Source organism: Cynocephalus volans, chromosome 4, assembly GCF_027409185.1.
Source record: "Cynocephalus volans isolate mCynVol1 chromosome 4, mCynVol1.pri, whole genome shotgun sequence".
NCBI lineage: Eukaryota > Metazoa > Chordata > Mammalia > Dermoptera > Cynocephalidae > Cynocephalus > Cynocephalus volans.
The window spans coordinates 117,011,325-117,028,079 of NC_084463.1; the positions used below are offsets into that span (position 1 = coordinate 117,011,325).

At 37.1% G+C, this 16,755-nt stretch overlaps 2 protein-coding genes across 4 annotated transcripts in view; both read right to left on the reverse strand.

Annotated features, from left to right (window-relative positions):
- PIK3C2A (phosphatidylinositol-4-phosphate 3-kinase catalytic subunit type 2 alpha) overlaps nt 1-16,755 on the reverse strand; it is a 106,261-nt gene that overhangs the window by 14,486 nt on the left and 75,020 nt on the right. For all 3 annotated transcript variants that reach the window (XM_063092715.1, XM_063092714.1, XM_063092713.1), the window contains exons 18-23: nt 14,365-14,459; nt 13,833-14,013; nt 8,257-8,361; nt 7,424-7,516; nt 5,990-6,119; nt 1,998-2,134 (exon numbers count right to left, since the gene is read on the reverse strand). In XM_063092715.1, the coding sequence (XP_062948785.1) occupies nt 1,998-2,134; nt 5,990-6,119; nt 7,424-7,516; nt 8,257-8,361; nt 13,833-14,013; nt 14,365-14,459 (741 nt within the window). The remainder of the gene's footprint in view (nt 1-1,997; nt 2,135-5,989; nt 6,120-7,423; nt 7,517-8,256; nt 8,362-13,832; nt 14,014-14,364; nt 14,460-16,755) is intronic.
- LOC134375024 (probable E3 ubiquitin-protein ligase TRIML2) lies at nt 14,986-16,305 on the reverse strand. Its single transcript, XM_063093153.1, is given in 3 exon segments — nt 14,986-15,849; nt 15,851-16,089; nt 16,092-16,305. Coding segments are annotated over 3 exon segments (1,317 nt in total).

Consider the following 16,755-nt stretch of genomic DNA (forward strand, 5'->3'; position numbering starts at 1 on the left):
ATAAAACAAAAACACTATTATAATCTACTCTCTCATACAAACTGGGTTATAGTAATAAAAGCCAGTCTATTTCATATTTCAAAAACAAAAATGCCCTTCTAAAGGTGGTTATTGTTATTGCCCCTTCTCTCTAGCGTTTGTCTTTTAATAGGCTGGGATCCTATAAGTCTCTTCATAGGGTACATGCTGCCTTTGAACAGCTTTTAAGCATCATGTTTGTGGAACCCTGCTCCTCTCAGACTCTGCTGCTTACCACAAGTGGTATCACTGGGATAAAAATTAATTTGGATAGAATAATATTTTTTTTCTGCTTGTAGGGAGGAAATGTGTAAAATATGCCAGCTTATATCTTAAAACATCCAATAATACAATTAGTATACTTTGTTTCCCATTTGCTGACTCCCTATGTGTCAAAGCAAGAGACCTTCTTTGACTTTAGTCCTGCCCATCCCGGAGACTGCTAAAATTACTAGTATGATATCGTACAGAAGGATACAGCAAGATGTATACAATAAGTATTTTTATCTAAAGCACGTGCACTTATTCTCAAAATATTGTATTTCTGAGTGGTGTAGTCATACAGTTCTACTTGTCCACCTAGTTAATTTTATTAAATAATCCCTCAGAAATCATTACTGATAATGGTAACAGTAAATGTCTACACAGCACTTATCACAAATCAGGCACTTCTCTCTATGTACACACATACTCACATATACATATGTATGTATACACACATAATGTGTGTACATGTATGTATATACATTAACTCATTTAAAATCTCACAGCAAATCAATGAGTTAGGTACTTATTATCACCATTTTATAGATGAGAGAAACTGAGACAGAGAGAAGTTACCTGCCCATGATCACATAATTGTTAAGTTGCAGGGGCAGGATTCAAACCCACGCAATGCGACTCCATTATGTTACATTCCCTCTTACTTATTAACTCACATAAAAAAGCCAAATGCATAAAAGGTGCTTAATGTATACCTCTTTACCCTTATTTTGTATCAGACAACTTACCAAGAATCACAAAAGGGACAACATTACTAAAACAAGTGTTTGCTTCTGCTGCATTGCTTTCTCCAGACCACAAAGAAGTAAGAAAAGGGAGTGATCTTACAGTTTAAAATACCCTCAAAGGACAAAATTCCTCTACTTTACCTTCATAGGTCAACAGATGGCACTTCTGAGTCTATGAAGGTGATATATTAATGATACATAATTAGGCAGCTAAACGACATTACAACTGGGGTCTTCTTATATTACCACTCAAGACTCAAGATACTTGAATCTTCCTTAGGCCGAGTTAAGATTATTAGAGAACGTATGTTCTAAGAAACTGCCCTTTCCTCATACATAATTAAAAATAATACTAAAACAAAAAATGCTACAATAATAAGAAGAAAAAGAGCTATCAATTTTCTCTGTGAAGTGCTTTATATATATTAACTCACTTAATTCTTGCAATAACCTTATGATACTATTAGTTGTACAGCCATGCTATTACTATAATACCATAATATATACTATAATATTTTACAGCAGAGGTAACTGAGGCACAAAGAAGTTAAATAATTGGCCCAAGGCCCTGTAGCTGGTGAGTGACTTAGGGCCTGAATTCAAGCCCAGTCTTGCTCATAATCTATGCTCTTAACTACCACATGATGTAGCTGCTCTTACTCATTTCCATAACTTCCTCCAAAACCTCTGGGAAATATAACATTCTGGGTTATAAAAATACCTGATTTGCTGGCCTCTAAGTGCATGTTTGGAATATTTTTGGGTAATTCAGCACTGTTTTCACTCAGATTCCTACTACTAAATGCATTCTTTTTTATATCCTTTTCTATATTTAGAGAAAGATGCTGTTTTTCTGCCGTAGACTAAATGGGTATTTAGTCACCAGAGCTGGAAAATGAAAGCACTTAAAATTTTTGTAATATATTTTTTTAAATCAAGTTGCTTAGAATAAGGAGACATGGTAATTACCTTTTCATATTCCTCTTCAGAGGGATTATATTTCCTCAGCCAGTCTGCAAGTGGTTTATCTTTAAAGGATCCTGTCACACCATACTCCACTTGGATTTTTCGGAGGGTATCTGAAGCAGGAACTAGCTCCACCATGCCTTTAACAACAAAATATTAAGCTATGTGAAAATGTCTCCCAAAAGTTAGTCCTTTAAAAATGTATAGCTTTCAATCTCTGATATAAGACACCAGCTAGCAATTATCACTTTCAAAAAATCAATTCTGGCAGGCCATGCTAGAAAATGTGAGCAATCAAAACTATTTTTTGTTTTCAAAAGTACACAACAGGGGCCGGCCCGTGGCTCACTCGGTAGAGTGCGGTGCTGATAACACCAAGGCCACGGGTTCGGATCCTATATAGGGATGGCCGGTTTGCTCACTGGCTGAGTGTGGTGCTGACAACACCAAGCCAAGGGTTGAGATCCCCTTACCGGTCATCTTTTTTAAAAAAAAAAAAAAAAAAAAAAAGTACACAACAGGTAAAGGTTAATTTTGACTCTTTGAGACTCTATAGTCTGTACACACCCATGTGCTAATCACCAAAGGATAACAATTTTAATTACTAACTAAATGACACTGACCTTGCTGGTGAAATTACTTATCAGATACACACTGTCCCATTTGAGATAAAAACTTTCTCTAATCATGCATTTGGGCAAGATAAGAGTGTTTCAGAGCACATGAAGCCCTCTCAAAGGGAAAAACAGGTGAAGTTTGTCCTTGTATTATGCTTAAGTCTCAAGTATGTGTTTTGTATTCCTAAGTGAAATGTAAATGCCTGGCTGGACAAATCCAGAATTTGTATTTTGTCTTCTAACTCCTTTAAAACAAGTATCAAATAAATAAGTTACAAGATATCTACACAATGGAATACAATGTTACTTAAAGACAAAATCCAGATGGAGAACTGTACCTTTTGTGTTTAAAAAGACTGTTGGAATATATACAAAATATTCACAGAAGAATATGTAAGTGGTTATATTTTGAGAGCAGGATGCCTAGGATTGAGGATGAGGGTGTGGGAGAAAACTAAGATTTATTTTTCAAGTTATTCCATTATATGCTATCTGGATATTTTACTATGTGCATATATTACAGGTTGAGTATCCCTTAACTGAAATGCTTGGGACTAGAAGTGTTTTGGATTTCAGATTTTTTTCGATTTTGCAATATTTGCAGAATTCCTACTGGCTAAGTATCCCTAATCAGGAAATCCAAGATCCGAAATGCTCCAATGAACATTTCCTTTGAGCATCATGTTGGCACTCAAAAAGTTTTAGATTTTGGAGCATTTTGGACTTCAGGTTTTTGGATTAGGGATGCTCAATCTGTATTTACATAATTTAAAAATTAGTTTATTCATTTTTTTTTTTTTTTTAAATGAAGGAAACACATTAGTGACAAAATAGAAGATATGGAAACAAAGATCTGCTTCGGACAAAGAACTGGGGAAACCAAGTTGACCAAGGCCTCCAGGGATAGAAAGTATGTAGAGCCAGCTTCTAATTCTAGTGGTCTGGTTACACATAGCAGAGTGAATGCATCTGGTTCTTTTATGTTGTTTTGGTTGCATCATCTAGTTTATAGTTCACAGTGACATCCTTTTTCAATGAGTACCTCCATCTTGGTTCTATAACTATGTCTAATTACTATGTACCAAACTGTGGACCAAAGTTCACGGTATATACAAAGTACTACTATCTATATAAGACATAGTCCCTTGTCCTGAGGGAACCTATAATCAATCCAATGGGCAAGATACAGAACATGCAGAAAGAAAACAAAGTAAGGTAATATAAAACAAATGTCCAGTGAGTATTTAAGACAATTACTAAATTCAGAGATGGGAGAGATTACTATAGGCTGAGGTGCTTGTGAAAAACTTCAAAGAGGATGTGGCTGTGATTTCTTCATGTGAAAAATAGGGATACAGTGAGATTAACACAGTGAAAAGCTTAGCACAGGGCAAGGCACATAGTAAGCACTCAACCATTAGATAGAAGCAAAGTAAAAAACAAAGGGAATTGTATGAGCCTTCAAAGTTGCATGGAATTCCAAAAGGAGAAATGGGAAGTTCAACTACATGAACAAAATGTGGTAACAAGAAAACTAATCTAATTGACATGATAGGCTCCTATTGAGGAGTCTTACTTGATAAAACAACTTCCACCTTACAAGATTTACATGACAAAACAATCAGCAAGAATTCTTAAATTGACCTGATTTCTTTTTTAAGAAGATAAATAAAATCTGCATATCCAAACTTGAGCAAGGAAAGTTATAAGGCTCTCATACTTCCTAATGGATAAAATGGAGAAATGTGGAGTAGTTGATAATACAATGCAGATGAGTAAGTATAATAGTATACTTGATTTAGCAATCACCTAAAGGGAGGTCTCTAGTGGCATGCCAAAGGGTTGGTCCTTGGCCCTTTCTTGATAAACATTTTCCCAATGACTTAACGGAAGCTACAGAATATATGTTCTTCAAATCTGTTCACAACACAAACTAAGTTCAATGACAGAAAACAAACGAATCAGATTTTTAAAAGAACTCAAGAAGCTGAAAAGTAGTGGATCAAATATAACAAAGTTAATGGTTAACGTCCTTCACGTGGGTCTAAGATACAAAAGGTACAAGTACAGGATGGCCAAGACATGTCTTAGCAGGAGCTAGTATGATCAAGATTTACTTATTTGTGAACAGTTTGCCCAACCTTTTGTATTCTACAAAATCCAGGCACCATTCTAAGAGACAGCAGATTACCTGAACCCTTTAAAAGGAGAACAATCAGGTAATAAGGTAATTTAAAGCCACCTATAACAAATGGCTGAAGAATTTAGAACTCAGGATCTAAGGCCACAGTATTGGTCATCTTCAAGAGGAATTTGACTTAATTATATGATAGTCTATGAACAGAATTGGAAACAATGGGTAAAAGACATCAAGAGTCAGTCCCCATTATTCACCTGAATATGAGAAAGAATTCTAGGGCTTGCTGGTTAACTAAGATGGTTAGAGTATGGTATTATAACACCAAGGTCAAGGGTTTGGATCCCCATAACAGCCAGCCGCAAAAAAAAAAAGAAAAGAAAAGAAAAAGAAAGAAAGAATGAACTCTACAGCTGTCAGAGCTATCCAGGATAAGATGGACTATCTTGAAATACAGTGATTTCCCTTCACTATAGGCATTTAAGCGCAAATGGAATGGCAAATATTGAAACGGTTATCAGATAAAATAATCTTTCAGGTGATTTCCTAGTGCCTATGATTGGAATCTGTGAAGCATTTCTGATTTCCATGAACCATCGTGATCTTTTCCTCCTTTAAAACGCTGCAGCAGTGCCTTTGTAATTCTCTTAGAGATTTCAGCTTATTAAAGCATATTCTAATTACTTGTGTATATCTTTGATTGCTCCCTTCTAAAATATAAGCAGTACATATTCTTAGCATTTTACAGATGGTCGATACACAACACTTACTGGATAAGAATAATGATGATGTTTGCTATTTACTGAGCACATAATATGTATCAGATACTGCATTGTTTTACATTCATTATCTCAAAAACTTATTCAATAAATAACATAGAAATCTGCTCTTAGTAAAACAAAACTTTGTAACCATATTTTACTTTGTGGAAATGAAATTGAAGTTGGTTTAACTTAGAAATGGCCATATTTTTAAGTTCAAAAGCTAAAGACCATAAAGTCCTCATTGGGTCAATTAATGGACACCTCTGGGTACTGCAAAGCATTTATTAGGGCTATCCATTGAGTTGTTTTTTTAAAGAGATTGATTAAATCATGAGCAACTGAAGCAATAAAGTAACACTAGATTAAAATAAAAAACTGAGATCACAGTGTACCTGCATCAGGACCCTTAGGGCAAGTACATTCTGAGCTAGCTTCACAGAAAAAAATAAGACATCAAGACACAGCTAACAGACTTACCCCTATCTCTGCCAGTTGACAGACATTTGAAAATAACCATCCTCAGATCTAGTCCTTCTTTAAGCCAGATTTTATCCATAATCTTTATCATCTGTAAAGCTAACATATCTTGACGAAGATCTTCACCAACCTTGAAATCAAGGAAAGAAAGTGAAACTTGTACCTTTCCAAAAGACTTAATAGATTACATACTACAAAAGCTAGGGAGGGGAAAGGGGAAGGAGGGAATGGTAAAATGAGAGAAGAATGAGATGAACAGACGGCCTTTTTATACTTTTACAGCATTCTAGAGAAAGCTACTTAACCTGTTGATGTCTCAGTTTCCTAAACTGTTCACTTTAAAAGAAAAGGACAACATGGAGGATCTTTGAAATAATCAAAATGTTCTATATCTTCACTGTATTGTGATATTGCACTACAGTTTTACAAAATGTTACCATTGGGGGAAACTGAATAAAGGGTACACAGGATCTCTCTGCATAATTTCTTACAATTGCCTATGAATCTACAATTAACTCTAGATTAAAAGTTTACTTAAAAAAGAATTAAACCTCCTTGGACTGGCCACTTAGCTCAGTTGGTTAGAGAGTGGTATTATAACACCAAGGCCCCCAAACCGGATCCCCACACCGGCCAGCTGCAAAAGATAAAAATAAAAAATAACCCTCCAAAAATGAATTAATTCTAACCGGAACCCCAAGAAGTTTTCATTTTCTTTTTTAAACTGGATAAAATAATCTTAAAACACATAACAGTAAATGTTTTTGAGAATAGCCAAAAAAATTATGAAAAAAAATAAGGGAGATCTGCCCTAACGGATATAAAAATTTAAAACATAAAATTTCTGTAATCAAAACAGATGGTACTATTTTAGAAAAAAGGCACATCACACCACATCAGTAAAACAAAACAGAGTCCAAAATCAGATGTATATGGAAACTCACTATATACACCAAAGACAGTTCAGTAGAATCTATCTTTATGAACCTCTACTTATCCAGCTCACCAAATTAACTAAAACTCTCTATTCTTTCTTCAAAATATTCAAATTATGATCACAACACACAGAATTTTGACAGGTAATAGACTACACTGTAGTACTCTAGTCTTGCAGCTCCTCACAGGTAAACTTGTATATTTCCAAAAACCATTGCCACTGCTCATGGTTTTGCAGTTTTGCACTGCACAACTCTAGGGGGTGCCATTCACATCACAGTCTGTGAGAAAGGCACTGCCTGGAGTTATGATGTGCCCAACCAGCATGGCCATATGCAGCAGCTGTAGCTCAGAGTTGCATTTGTTCCCAAACCTGTTTTGGAACAGTTTATGTCAGTGATAATACTGCACATAATTATTTGAGTTCATTAAATATTAAATAAGTAACTTGACCTTTGTAATTTTGGAAAAGGAATTTGATAAAAGAATTTTGCTCACCTTAAACATAACATTAATTTCTTCCCCCATAGGATCAGCATTCACCATTGTGACTTTTAGGGGCACAGCATTAGAACTGAAGAAGGAACATGACTGCAAATACAACATGGTAAGCATTAGAAAGATAACACTGGAATAAAAATGGGTTTAGGATTTTTGTCCTAGGCATTTCCCCTTTCACTTGTTCCTTTGAATTATGGGAAATGAAGTAACACATAAGAACTGCTTTACAGATTATCTAGCAAATAGTAGGTATATAAAAATATTCTTGAAACTTAAATGGAGCACATATGAATAAAATATCATCTCTCTAGTCAAAGAAGCAAAGACTTAAAAACCTAGGACAAAAACTTTTAAAATTTGAGCTTTATAAGTATCTTAATCCCTCAAAAGAATACAAAGTCTTGTGACACTCTTCTTCCTCTAAATAACTGTTATCTGGGATAAGGTCTCCACTTCTCCTATTTATAATTAACTGGCCATGGAATCAAATATTGACAAAAACTTTACCAATTTCATTAGCAAAAATCAAATCTTATTTTAAAATGAAACTGACTAAAAAGCTAATGTAAGATCATGAGATCAACTTGACAGAAACAACAATTAAAACCCAAAGTAGTAAGTAATTTTACAGTTTTTCTTTCAGGAATGGTGATTAGGTAAAAAATATGCTGAGATAAATATGGATCCCAATCACAGACATCCACCCATATACTTTTAACCAACCTATGCAAGTTTTATCTTTATTTGCTTTCACCATACCCGACCATATGCCTTCTTTTTATATATTATTTTGAAATGTAATATGAACTTATAACTATTGAATATATCACCTTAATATTTAATTCTTTTGCCACTAGACTTGGATTGAGAGGAAGACGGCATTTATTTCTCAGAAAAAAGGACTGTACTCGTTCCATACTCTTTTGGAGGACCACCTATGAAGAGAGATTGATAACTGTAAGTACATAATGAAAATGAAGATCTATTTTTAGGAAAACAAATTATACTGTGGACACAATTTGTAAAATGCCCAATTGTTGAATACTCATAAAGAGTTCTTGCTGAAGAGAGTTAATTTTTACTGTAAAAATAAAATTAGAATGGGCAAAGGCTGTTAACATGGGGGGAGAGTACATATGGCTAATCAACATACATGAAAATATTAAAGCCTACCAAGAAGTCAAAGAAATAGAAATTAAACAAAAATGAGATGCAATTTTTCATCTATGAGATGAAAACTTAAGACAACATCTAGTGGTGGAAAACAATTTCATAATCTGTTGGTGGAGACAGAGGTGAATTCAAGCATAGGTTTTTTTTGTAGAGCAGTCTAACAGAAACTATTGTAACTAAAAATGTACATAGCTCTCAACTCAGCTATTTCACCTGTAGAAATATCCTATAAAAAAAATACTAGCAAAAAGGTAAAAACTTTATTAAAGTTCATTGCAGCACTGTTTAGGAAAGGAAACTCATGTAAAAACATCCTGTACAGAGGTGATGGTTCATAATTTATGCTATAAAGCCTTGTAATTTTACATAACATAAAGTATAATTATATGTTCTGACATGAAGTCTCCAAGATGAAGTAAAAAAAAAATCAGTTTGAAAAAAAAGGATAATTGTTGAAAGAAAATAAAGAAGATCTAAACAAACAGAAAGACACATCATGTTCATGAACTGGAAGACAATATTATTAAGATTGAAATATTTCCCAAAATGATCTATAGATTCAACACAATTCCTATCTTATTCCTGATTACAAAACTTACTATAAAACTACAGTAATCAAAACAGTATGGCATAAGGATAGACATATAGATGAATGGAATAGAATGGAGACTCCAGAATTAAACCCATATACATATAGCTGGTCCCTGACTTACAAGTGTTCAACTTAATGATTTTTCAATGATGGGTTTATTGGAACGTAACCCCATTGTAAGTCAAGGAGCATCTGTATAGTCAACTGATTTTCAAAAGGGTGCCAAAACTATTCAGTAGGAAAGAAGAGTCTCTTTAACAAATGGTACTGAGATAACTGGATAATTAGATGCAGAAGAATGAAGATGGACCCATGCCTCTGAAGACCAAAACATAAGAGGTAAAATTGTAAAATTCTTAGAAGAAAACAAGGTGTACGTCTTCATGACATTGAATTTCATGATGGATTCTTAGATATTACACCAAAAGCATGAGCAACAAAAGTAAAAAAATAGGAAAACTGGAATTCATCAAAATAAAAAATTTTTATGCATCAAAGGACCCTATCAAGAAAGTAAAAGGACAACCTGCAGAATGAGAAAAAATATTTGCAAATAGTATATCTAATAAGGTTCTAGTATGCAGAATATATAAAGTCCTCTTACAACAACAAGACAACCCAATTTAAAAACTGGCAAAGGACTTTTAGTAGACATTTCTCCAAACACGATATACAAATAAATGGCCAATAAACACATGAAAATGTGCTCAACAACATTAGTCATTAAGAAAATGCAAATCGAAACTACAATGAGATACCACTTCATACCCACTAGAATGGCTACAATAAACAACAAACAAAACCCCAGAAAATAAAAAATGTTGGTTAGGATGTGGAGAAATTGGAATCCTTATACATTGCTGGTGGGAATGTAAAATGGTATAGGTGCTGCAGACAACAGTTTGATGGTTCCTTAAAAACTAAAGCACAGAATTACCATAATTCCATTTCTAGGTAAAGTGAAAACAGGTATTCAAACAAAAATTTATACACAAATATGTGGAGTATATATAAAGCAAAATATATTGCACTGGGCCTAGTTTCTTGTAATTTCAGGTTTAGCCTAACTTCTTAAAAGTACATATAGAGGGTTCCAGTCAAGATGACAGAATAAACGGTTCCCAGTGTCACTCTCTCCCACAAATCAACCAATTTACAACTATAAAAATGTAACATCAGCCAAGCTGGAGCCACTGGAGCTCAGGGGAAGAGGAGGAGAGACCTATGGAGTTCATGAAGGTGGGAGAAACCAGGATGAGAGAAAGAAAAAGCTGCTCGGAGAGTTTCGGGCCACAGCTGCTTTAAGCCAGGAGCTGATGAGCGCATGGAGCAGGAGCCAGCAGAAGCCCCAGCTGTGCCCTTCGGATGGAGTTACTTGGAGGCAGCAGGAGAGAAGAGGGCCTTGGTGGCCCCGAGGACAGCAAGACCACTAATAGGGTTCCCATGGACCCACGCAGGAGCAAGGAGCCAGAACAAATGAAAAAAGAAAACCATTCAGAGACGGGTGAGTCATTGAAAGGGACCGGCGCAGGCCCCATCCCATGGGAAGTGTTTGGAGCATGGGCAGTGGGCAAGACGGGAACACCAGGAGAACACTGGGACACAGCAAGGACAGATGACCTGCCCCCCAATCAACACAGGACCACTCAGAGGAAAATGGGGTGCAGTTTGATGAAAAAACTCAGGCCCAGATCAGAGATTCTACAGAACACAGACCCACTGGGTCTCTGGAGAGCCGGAAGTACCTATAAGATCAACCATTAAACCCTGAGATGCACAAAAAGCCTTCCCTAGGGAAACAGCAGCAAAGCAGCAATTTAAACAACCACACACTCAAGTACTGGTTCCCACAGGAAGTTTCCCCGTGTTAGAAACAAGCAAAGGACAAAAAATTAGTTCCAGCCCAGGCACAACACCAGCACCTTAGGGCCTGCCTGGGAACTGGAGGCTTGGATCCAGGGACCAGAACCACTCCCACTTCCAGGCAAACTGTGCAAGCGCCTCAGGGCCAGCACGGGGACCCAAGGCACAGAGAAGGGGACTGGACCCCCCTCCCACAACCAGGCACACCATGCCAGCACCTTGGGGCCCACCCAGTGACCCGAGGCACGGAGAAGGGGACCAGACCTCTCTCCCACAACCAGGCACACCTAGCCAGTGCCTCGAGGCCCACCTGGGGACCCGAGCCATGGAGAAGGGGACCAGACCTCTCTCCCACAACCAGGCACACCAAGCCAGCGCCTTGAGGCCCACCCAGTGACCCAGGGAATGGAGAAGGGAACTGGACCTCTCTCCCACAACCAGGCACACCGTGCCAGTGCCTTGGGGCCCACCCAGGGACCTGAGACATGGAGAAGGGGACCGGACCTCTCTCCTACAACCAGGCACACCACGCCAGTGCCTCACGGCCCACCCAGTGATCTGAGCCATGGAGAAGGGGACCGGACCTCTCTCCCACAACCAGGCACAGTGCGCCAGTACCTTGGGGCCTGCCCAGGGACCAGAGGCATGGAGAAGGGAACCAGACACACCCCACAACCAGGCATACTGCCAGTGCCAAGGAGCATACCAAAAACAGCACCTCCGTGTGGGTGGCCCACCACAGCCTCCACAGTAACCATGGCTACTACGAAAGCGACTAGACACCACAACCACCATGCAAATGGTCTGCCAACCACTGGAGTGCATTCACACAAGGAGAGTCACCAGCAGAGACAAAGAAAAGAAGAGGATGTCTCTTCCACAAAGCCCGTTTCAGAGTGACAGAACCAGCATCTGCTCTATGATAATATTGGGGGACCCAATCACATCTCTCAGCATTGGACAGATCATCTAGGCAACAAATTAACAGAGTAACCATTATCCTTCAGAAGGAGAGAAGAAATCTAGGGTAATTAGAGGGGGGAGGGGGAGAGATTGGACAAGGGGCATGAAGAATAATCAAAACTTGTAACTATATATATGCTAGTAATATTGATTTGATCAACATATCTCAGTGTTCAACCCCCAAAATATGTATAATTGATTTTGACTCAATAAATAAAATAAATTAAGAAAAAAAAAGTACATATAAAATGTTGACCTTGCAAAAGACAGGAAATTTTCCCCAGGCTAGTCTCTATTGTAAGATAAAGAATTGTAGCACAGCAAGGTTGCTGGTTCAAAGACAGACAGGTTACTGATTGATATGTAAAGATATTGGGAAATTGCTGTAAGGAGAGAGAATGTTTGCTAAAATCAAGCTTTTGTTGGTGGATCACTTAACTTCTTGCAAATTGCATTATGAAATGTCACCAGCTTCTATTATTAAACTTATTAAACTATACTTAGCAAAAACCCCACCTATGTTCTCTTCCTGTAACTTCCTGGTCTGGAGAATAAACACGGGAAGAGGACCCCAATTTGGGGTTAATTTCCCAAATGGAAGGAATGCCTCTCTCTTGAGGGTTCTGGGAGATTAACCCCTTTGGGGCTTCTCACTGCTTAGAAGAGATGGGCTTTGAGTAATCCTTGGTGGCTCCGTCACCCAGGGAAAAGGGGTGACAAATCCGTGTGAGGCAAAGCAACACGAATATTCATAGCAGCATTACTAATAATAGCCAAAAAGGAGAAACAACCCAAATGTCCATCAACTAATGAATGGATAAACAAATGTGATATAGTCATACAATGGAATGCTATTCAGCCATAAAAAGGGATGAATACTTAAACATGCTAGTTCATGGATGAACTCTGAAAACATTATGTTAAGTGAAAGAAACTAGACAGAAAAGGCCATATATCATATGACTCCATTTACAAAAATCGTTCAGAATAGGCAAATTTATATAAACAGAAAGCAGAGTAGTGACTACCATGAACTGGAAAGAGGGGGAAATGGGGAGTTAGTAGTTAATGAGTACATGCTTTCTTTGTGGTCTGATGAAAATATCCTGGAATTAGATAGTGGTGGTGTACAACATTGTACAACATTGTAAATGTACTAAAAGCCACTGAACTATACACTTGAAAATGGTTAAAATGATGAATTTTATGTTATGTAAATTTTATCTCAACAAGAACAATAAACGTGTGTATGATGCAATTGTTTCTGAAAAATTAAAAAAAAAAAAAAAAACTCCCAAAATTTGTGTATACACTTAAGTGTTTATATCATATAAACACTTTATTCAAGTGTAAAGTCATATAAAATGGTCAGGAAGAACATACAGCAAACTATCAGACAGCAAACTATGAGTGACAGATATCTACAGTGAGAAACTGGAAAAGTGAATTGGAAACAGTAGAGTCTTCATTTTTTATTCTATAAACTTCTTCATTACCTGAATTTTTTAAAAAATTAGCCTCGACTCATACTTCCATTACTTTTACAATTGCAAAAAAAACCGTAAAACAAAATAGTGAACAATTTTGATCAGAAAGTCATTAATAAGCATGGGAGTTAAAAAGCATTGATCTTCTGAGTTAGGTTGTAAAATCTTTTCCTATACATTTTAAACAACCTTTGAATTTATCTGCCCAAAATAGCATAGGTATAGTTAGAGTTCGATTAGGAGTCTACTGATAAAGAGTAACAATTTGTCAACACCATAAAGAGCCTTTAACATCAAAATATTTATGTTTCCTTTTATGGGTACATACCTGTCTGGCTGATCCACTAGCCTGCCTTACTTTTTCTGCTACTCCTCCTAAAAGCTGTACGAGTTTTGCCTGCTTTAAAAGTTCTTCTCTGAGTCCTTTTCCTCCTACTGAAAGGAGAGCACCCAAAACATGTTCATATCGTGTACCAAACTGTGCATCATGTAGGGCGTCCTTGAGGAGCCTAATACAGCAAAATATTTATGTCAGCCACTCCTGAGAACTGGATGAACTTCCCCCCAAAATAAATTTAACAAGTTCAATTTATGGTATCTAAGAACTTATTTTAAGCTATATAAGCAAGTAAAAACTCATTCATTATAGAGCTATAATATGTCAAATATGCAATAGAGGGCTTCGTTATTTCTAAAGACATAAAAATTTAGCTTCTTTAAAATAATGCTTTCAATTAAACATCTGGTATCAACAGTAAGTAGTCTGGGCATAGCATTTCGACATATATGATTAGACTTATGTCATCTCTATAAAATACTAGAAATAAAAAATCAGGTTCTTTATAAAATTTAAATCTTACCAATATAAATTGTGTGCTATCCGGATATTTCCCAATGCTCTGGACAGAAGGAAGCACACTAATGAACTATTCAAGTAAATTTCATATTTCAAAGCCTACATGTAAAAGAAAATAAGCATTACTAGAGGTTAAACCCATACTAAATTGTTTGGATAAAATTATCAAAAAAAGAAACTACATAAAGCAAGTAGTACCCTTATTCATGAAAGATGATACTCATAAAAATGAAACTGATGAATTAACTTAGACCAAATTACTGAAATCAGGTACAAAAGTACAGACTCAGGAATAACATTCATGAGCTACGTTTAGCTGACCAGTAAAGAAAAATCAAGGAAAAGCTCAAGTGTGGTTTATTCTGAGACTCTAACAAGTCTGACAATTAAAAATCAAGGTAAATACATACAATATTCAAGTGGGGCAGATGGCAATAGTGGAGAAAAAAAAATCACACTGAATCCATAGGATATGTTCCTTAACACTCCTATGCTACAAAACTACTTTTCTTTTCTTTTTTTTAAACTCAGAAGTCTTTTATTGGATTACTTTATAAAATTTCTTTCACAAAGTAATGCTTAACTTTCTGGTCTCTTGTGGTCTTGGATCTCACACAAAGGAAGATTAAGGGCTAACAGTAACTTTATAAGAAGGAATATAAGGGGAGGAGATAGTGAGAGAATCTGAATTTATGTCTCCATTTGGGATACAAAGAGAAAATATAGGCCTAAAAGATCCTTGGAAGGTGAGATAAGAGAAATTATAAATGAGGGATCTCTCTGGCACATTGTAGAATGATATCTGCCCACACTCATAATCTAGGAAATCTCCAACTTTGTGCATTTGTTCTCTCAGGGAGACCCTTTTTAAAGGTGGAAAGATCCACAAGGTGCAGTCAGTTCCCATCATGAATCCCATGAGAAAGATTTTGTCTCCAGAAGCGTTGAGCATGTTGCCTTTTCTATTTGCAGAGTCTTGGTATATGCCCACTTGCCATTTTCTTGCCTTTTCCACATCCACCTCCCAATAGTGCCTTCCTCAGGTGAAGCTTTCCACACCCAACACAGTGGCACTGCAGTCAAATCTGCCTGGGTGGCCAGGCACATCCTGATGGATATTTCCAAATCTCGTACTTCTCAGGTCCTCAGATAAGACCAGGCAGGGATGAGCCATTTCAGGATCCAAATTTATATTTCTTTGGAATACTCCTAGCATTTTGCTCATTCCTCTTATTTGGCATAAACTCAGGTCTGTGATACGAGCTGTCTTTAGACACCAAAGGAGTAGTGACTCACTCCTTTTGAAAGAATGTCTTGCATTCTGGAGCAGTGCTAAGGCACATTCCCCACACTTCTTCTCAAGCTCTGTGGTGAACCTTTGGAGGCTGCCAATCCGTTCAGAAACCCTGACTTCACTCTCCTTCGGTTTCTTCATGTTCTCTCTCTCCATATCATTCAGTCTCTGTAGGATTTCCTGGGACTTCTCCTCACTTCAGCTCTGTGGCAAACCTGACCAGTTGATTCAGACTGGTTTCTCTCAAGTTCAAGTCAAATAGGCAACCTTCCAGTCTCTGGATGTTCAGCTCATTCTCTTCATTCACCAACCAGAATCTTATCCTATATTCAGACTCAATCAGCTCTTTAAAATTCTGCTCTTCCTCCTGGATCATGATCATTCTTTCTTGCTCATCAGGCAATATGCTTTTAGCTACTTCAAGTTTTTCCTCAATATGCTCAATATTTTCTGGAATAACTTTCTGTAATTCTCAGTAGCCTCTTGTATCCCATACACCATGTGATGCTTGTGCTTGTGGGACTGGAAGCATTTGCTGCAAAGTGTGATTTGCTCCTCATCACAGAACAGCTGTGCTGGTTCCAAGTATATATCACAATAGGTATCTTTGGTGATGTCGTGCTGGAACCAGGGGCTGAGTCTTTTGGACATCATGGTTGGTGTTCCTTGTTAAAGACTGGACTGTTTGTTTCTGATTTGAAATACTTACCTGCACTCTGAATGGGAAAAGACTGGCAGGCTTCTTCCATGTTCTGGAGCAGGCACACTTGGCAACTTCAGGGTCCACAGTCAAGCATCAAATACCAAACGAAAATAGTCCATGCACACACAGCAGGTCAGCATATCCTGGACTACTCAAATCCAACAAATGTTTGGCAGCCAGCCACATGCTATACTTTCTTTGTAGTCCTGGGTATTTCCTTTAAGGAAAACAGCTGGAACAGTGGAGACTGAGGAGATTTTATCTGTTCAGTTCTTGCCTTGGCCCCTCCCATGCCCATCAGATAGGCATCTATGAAGTTTCAAATCCTACACATATAATTAATTTAGGTCAGTGGTTAACAAACTTCCCACAAAACTACTCAATCAAAATAGAAAGAA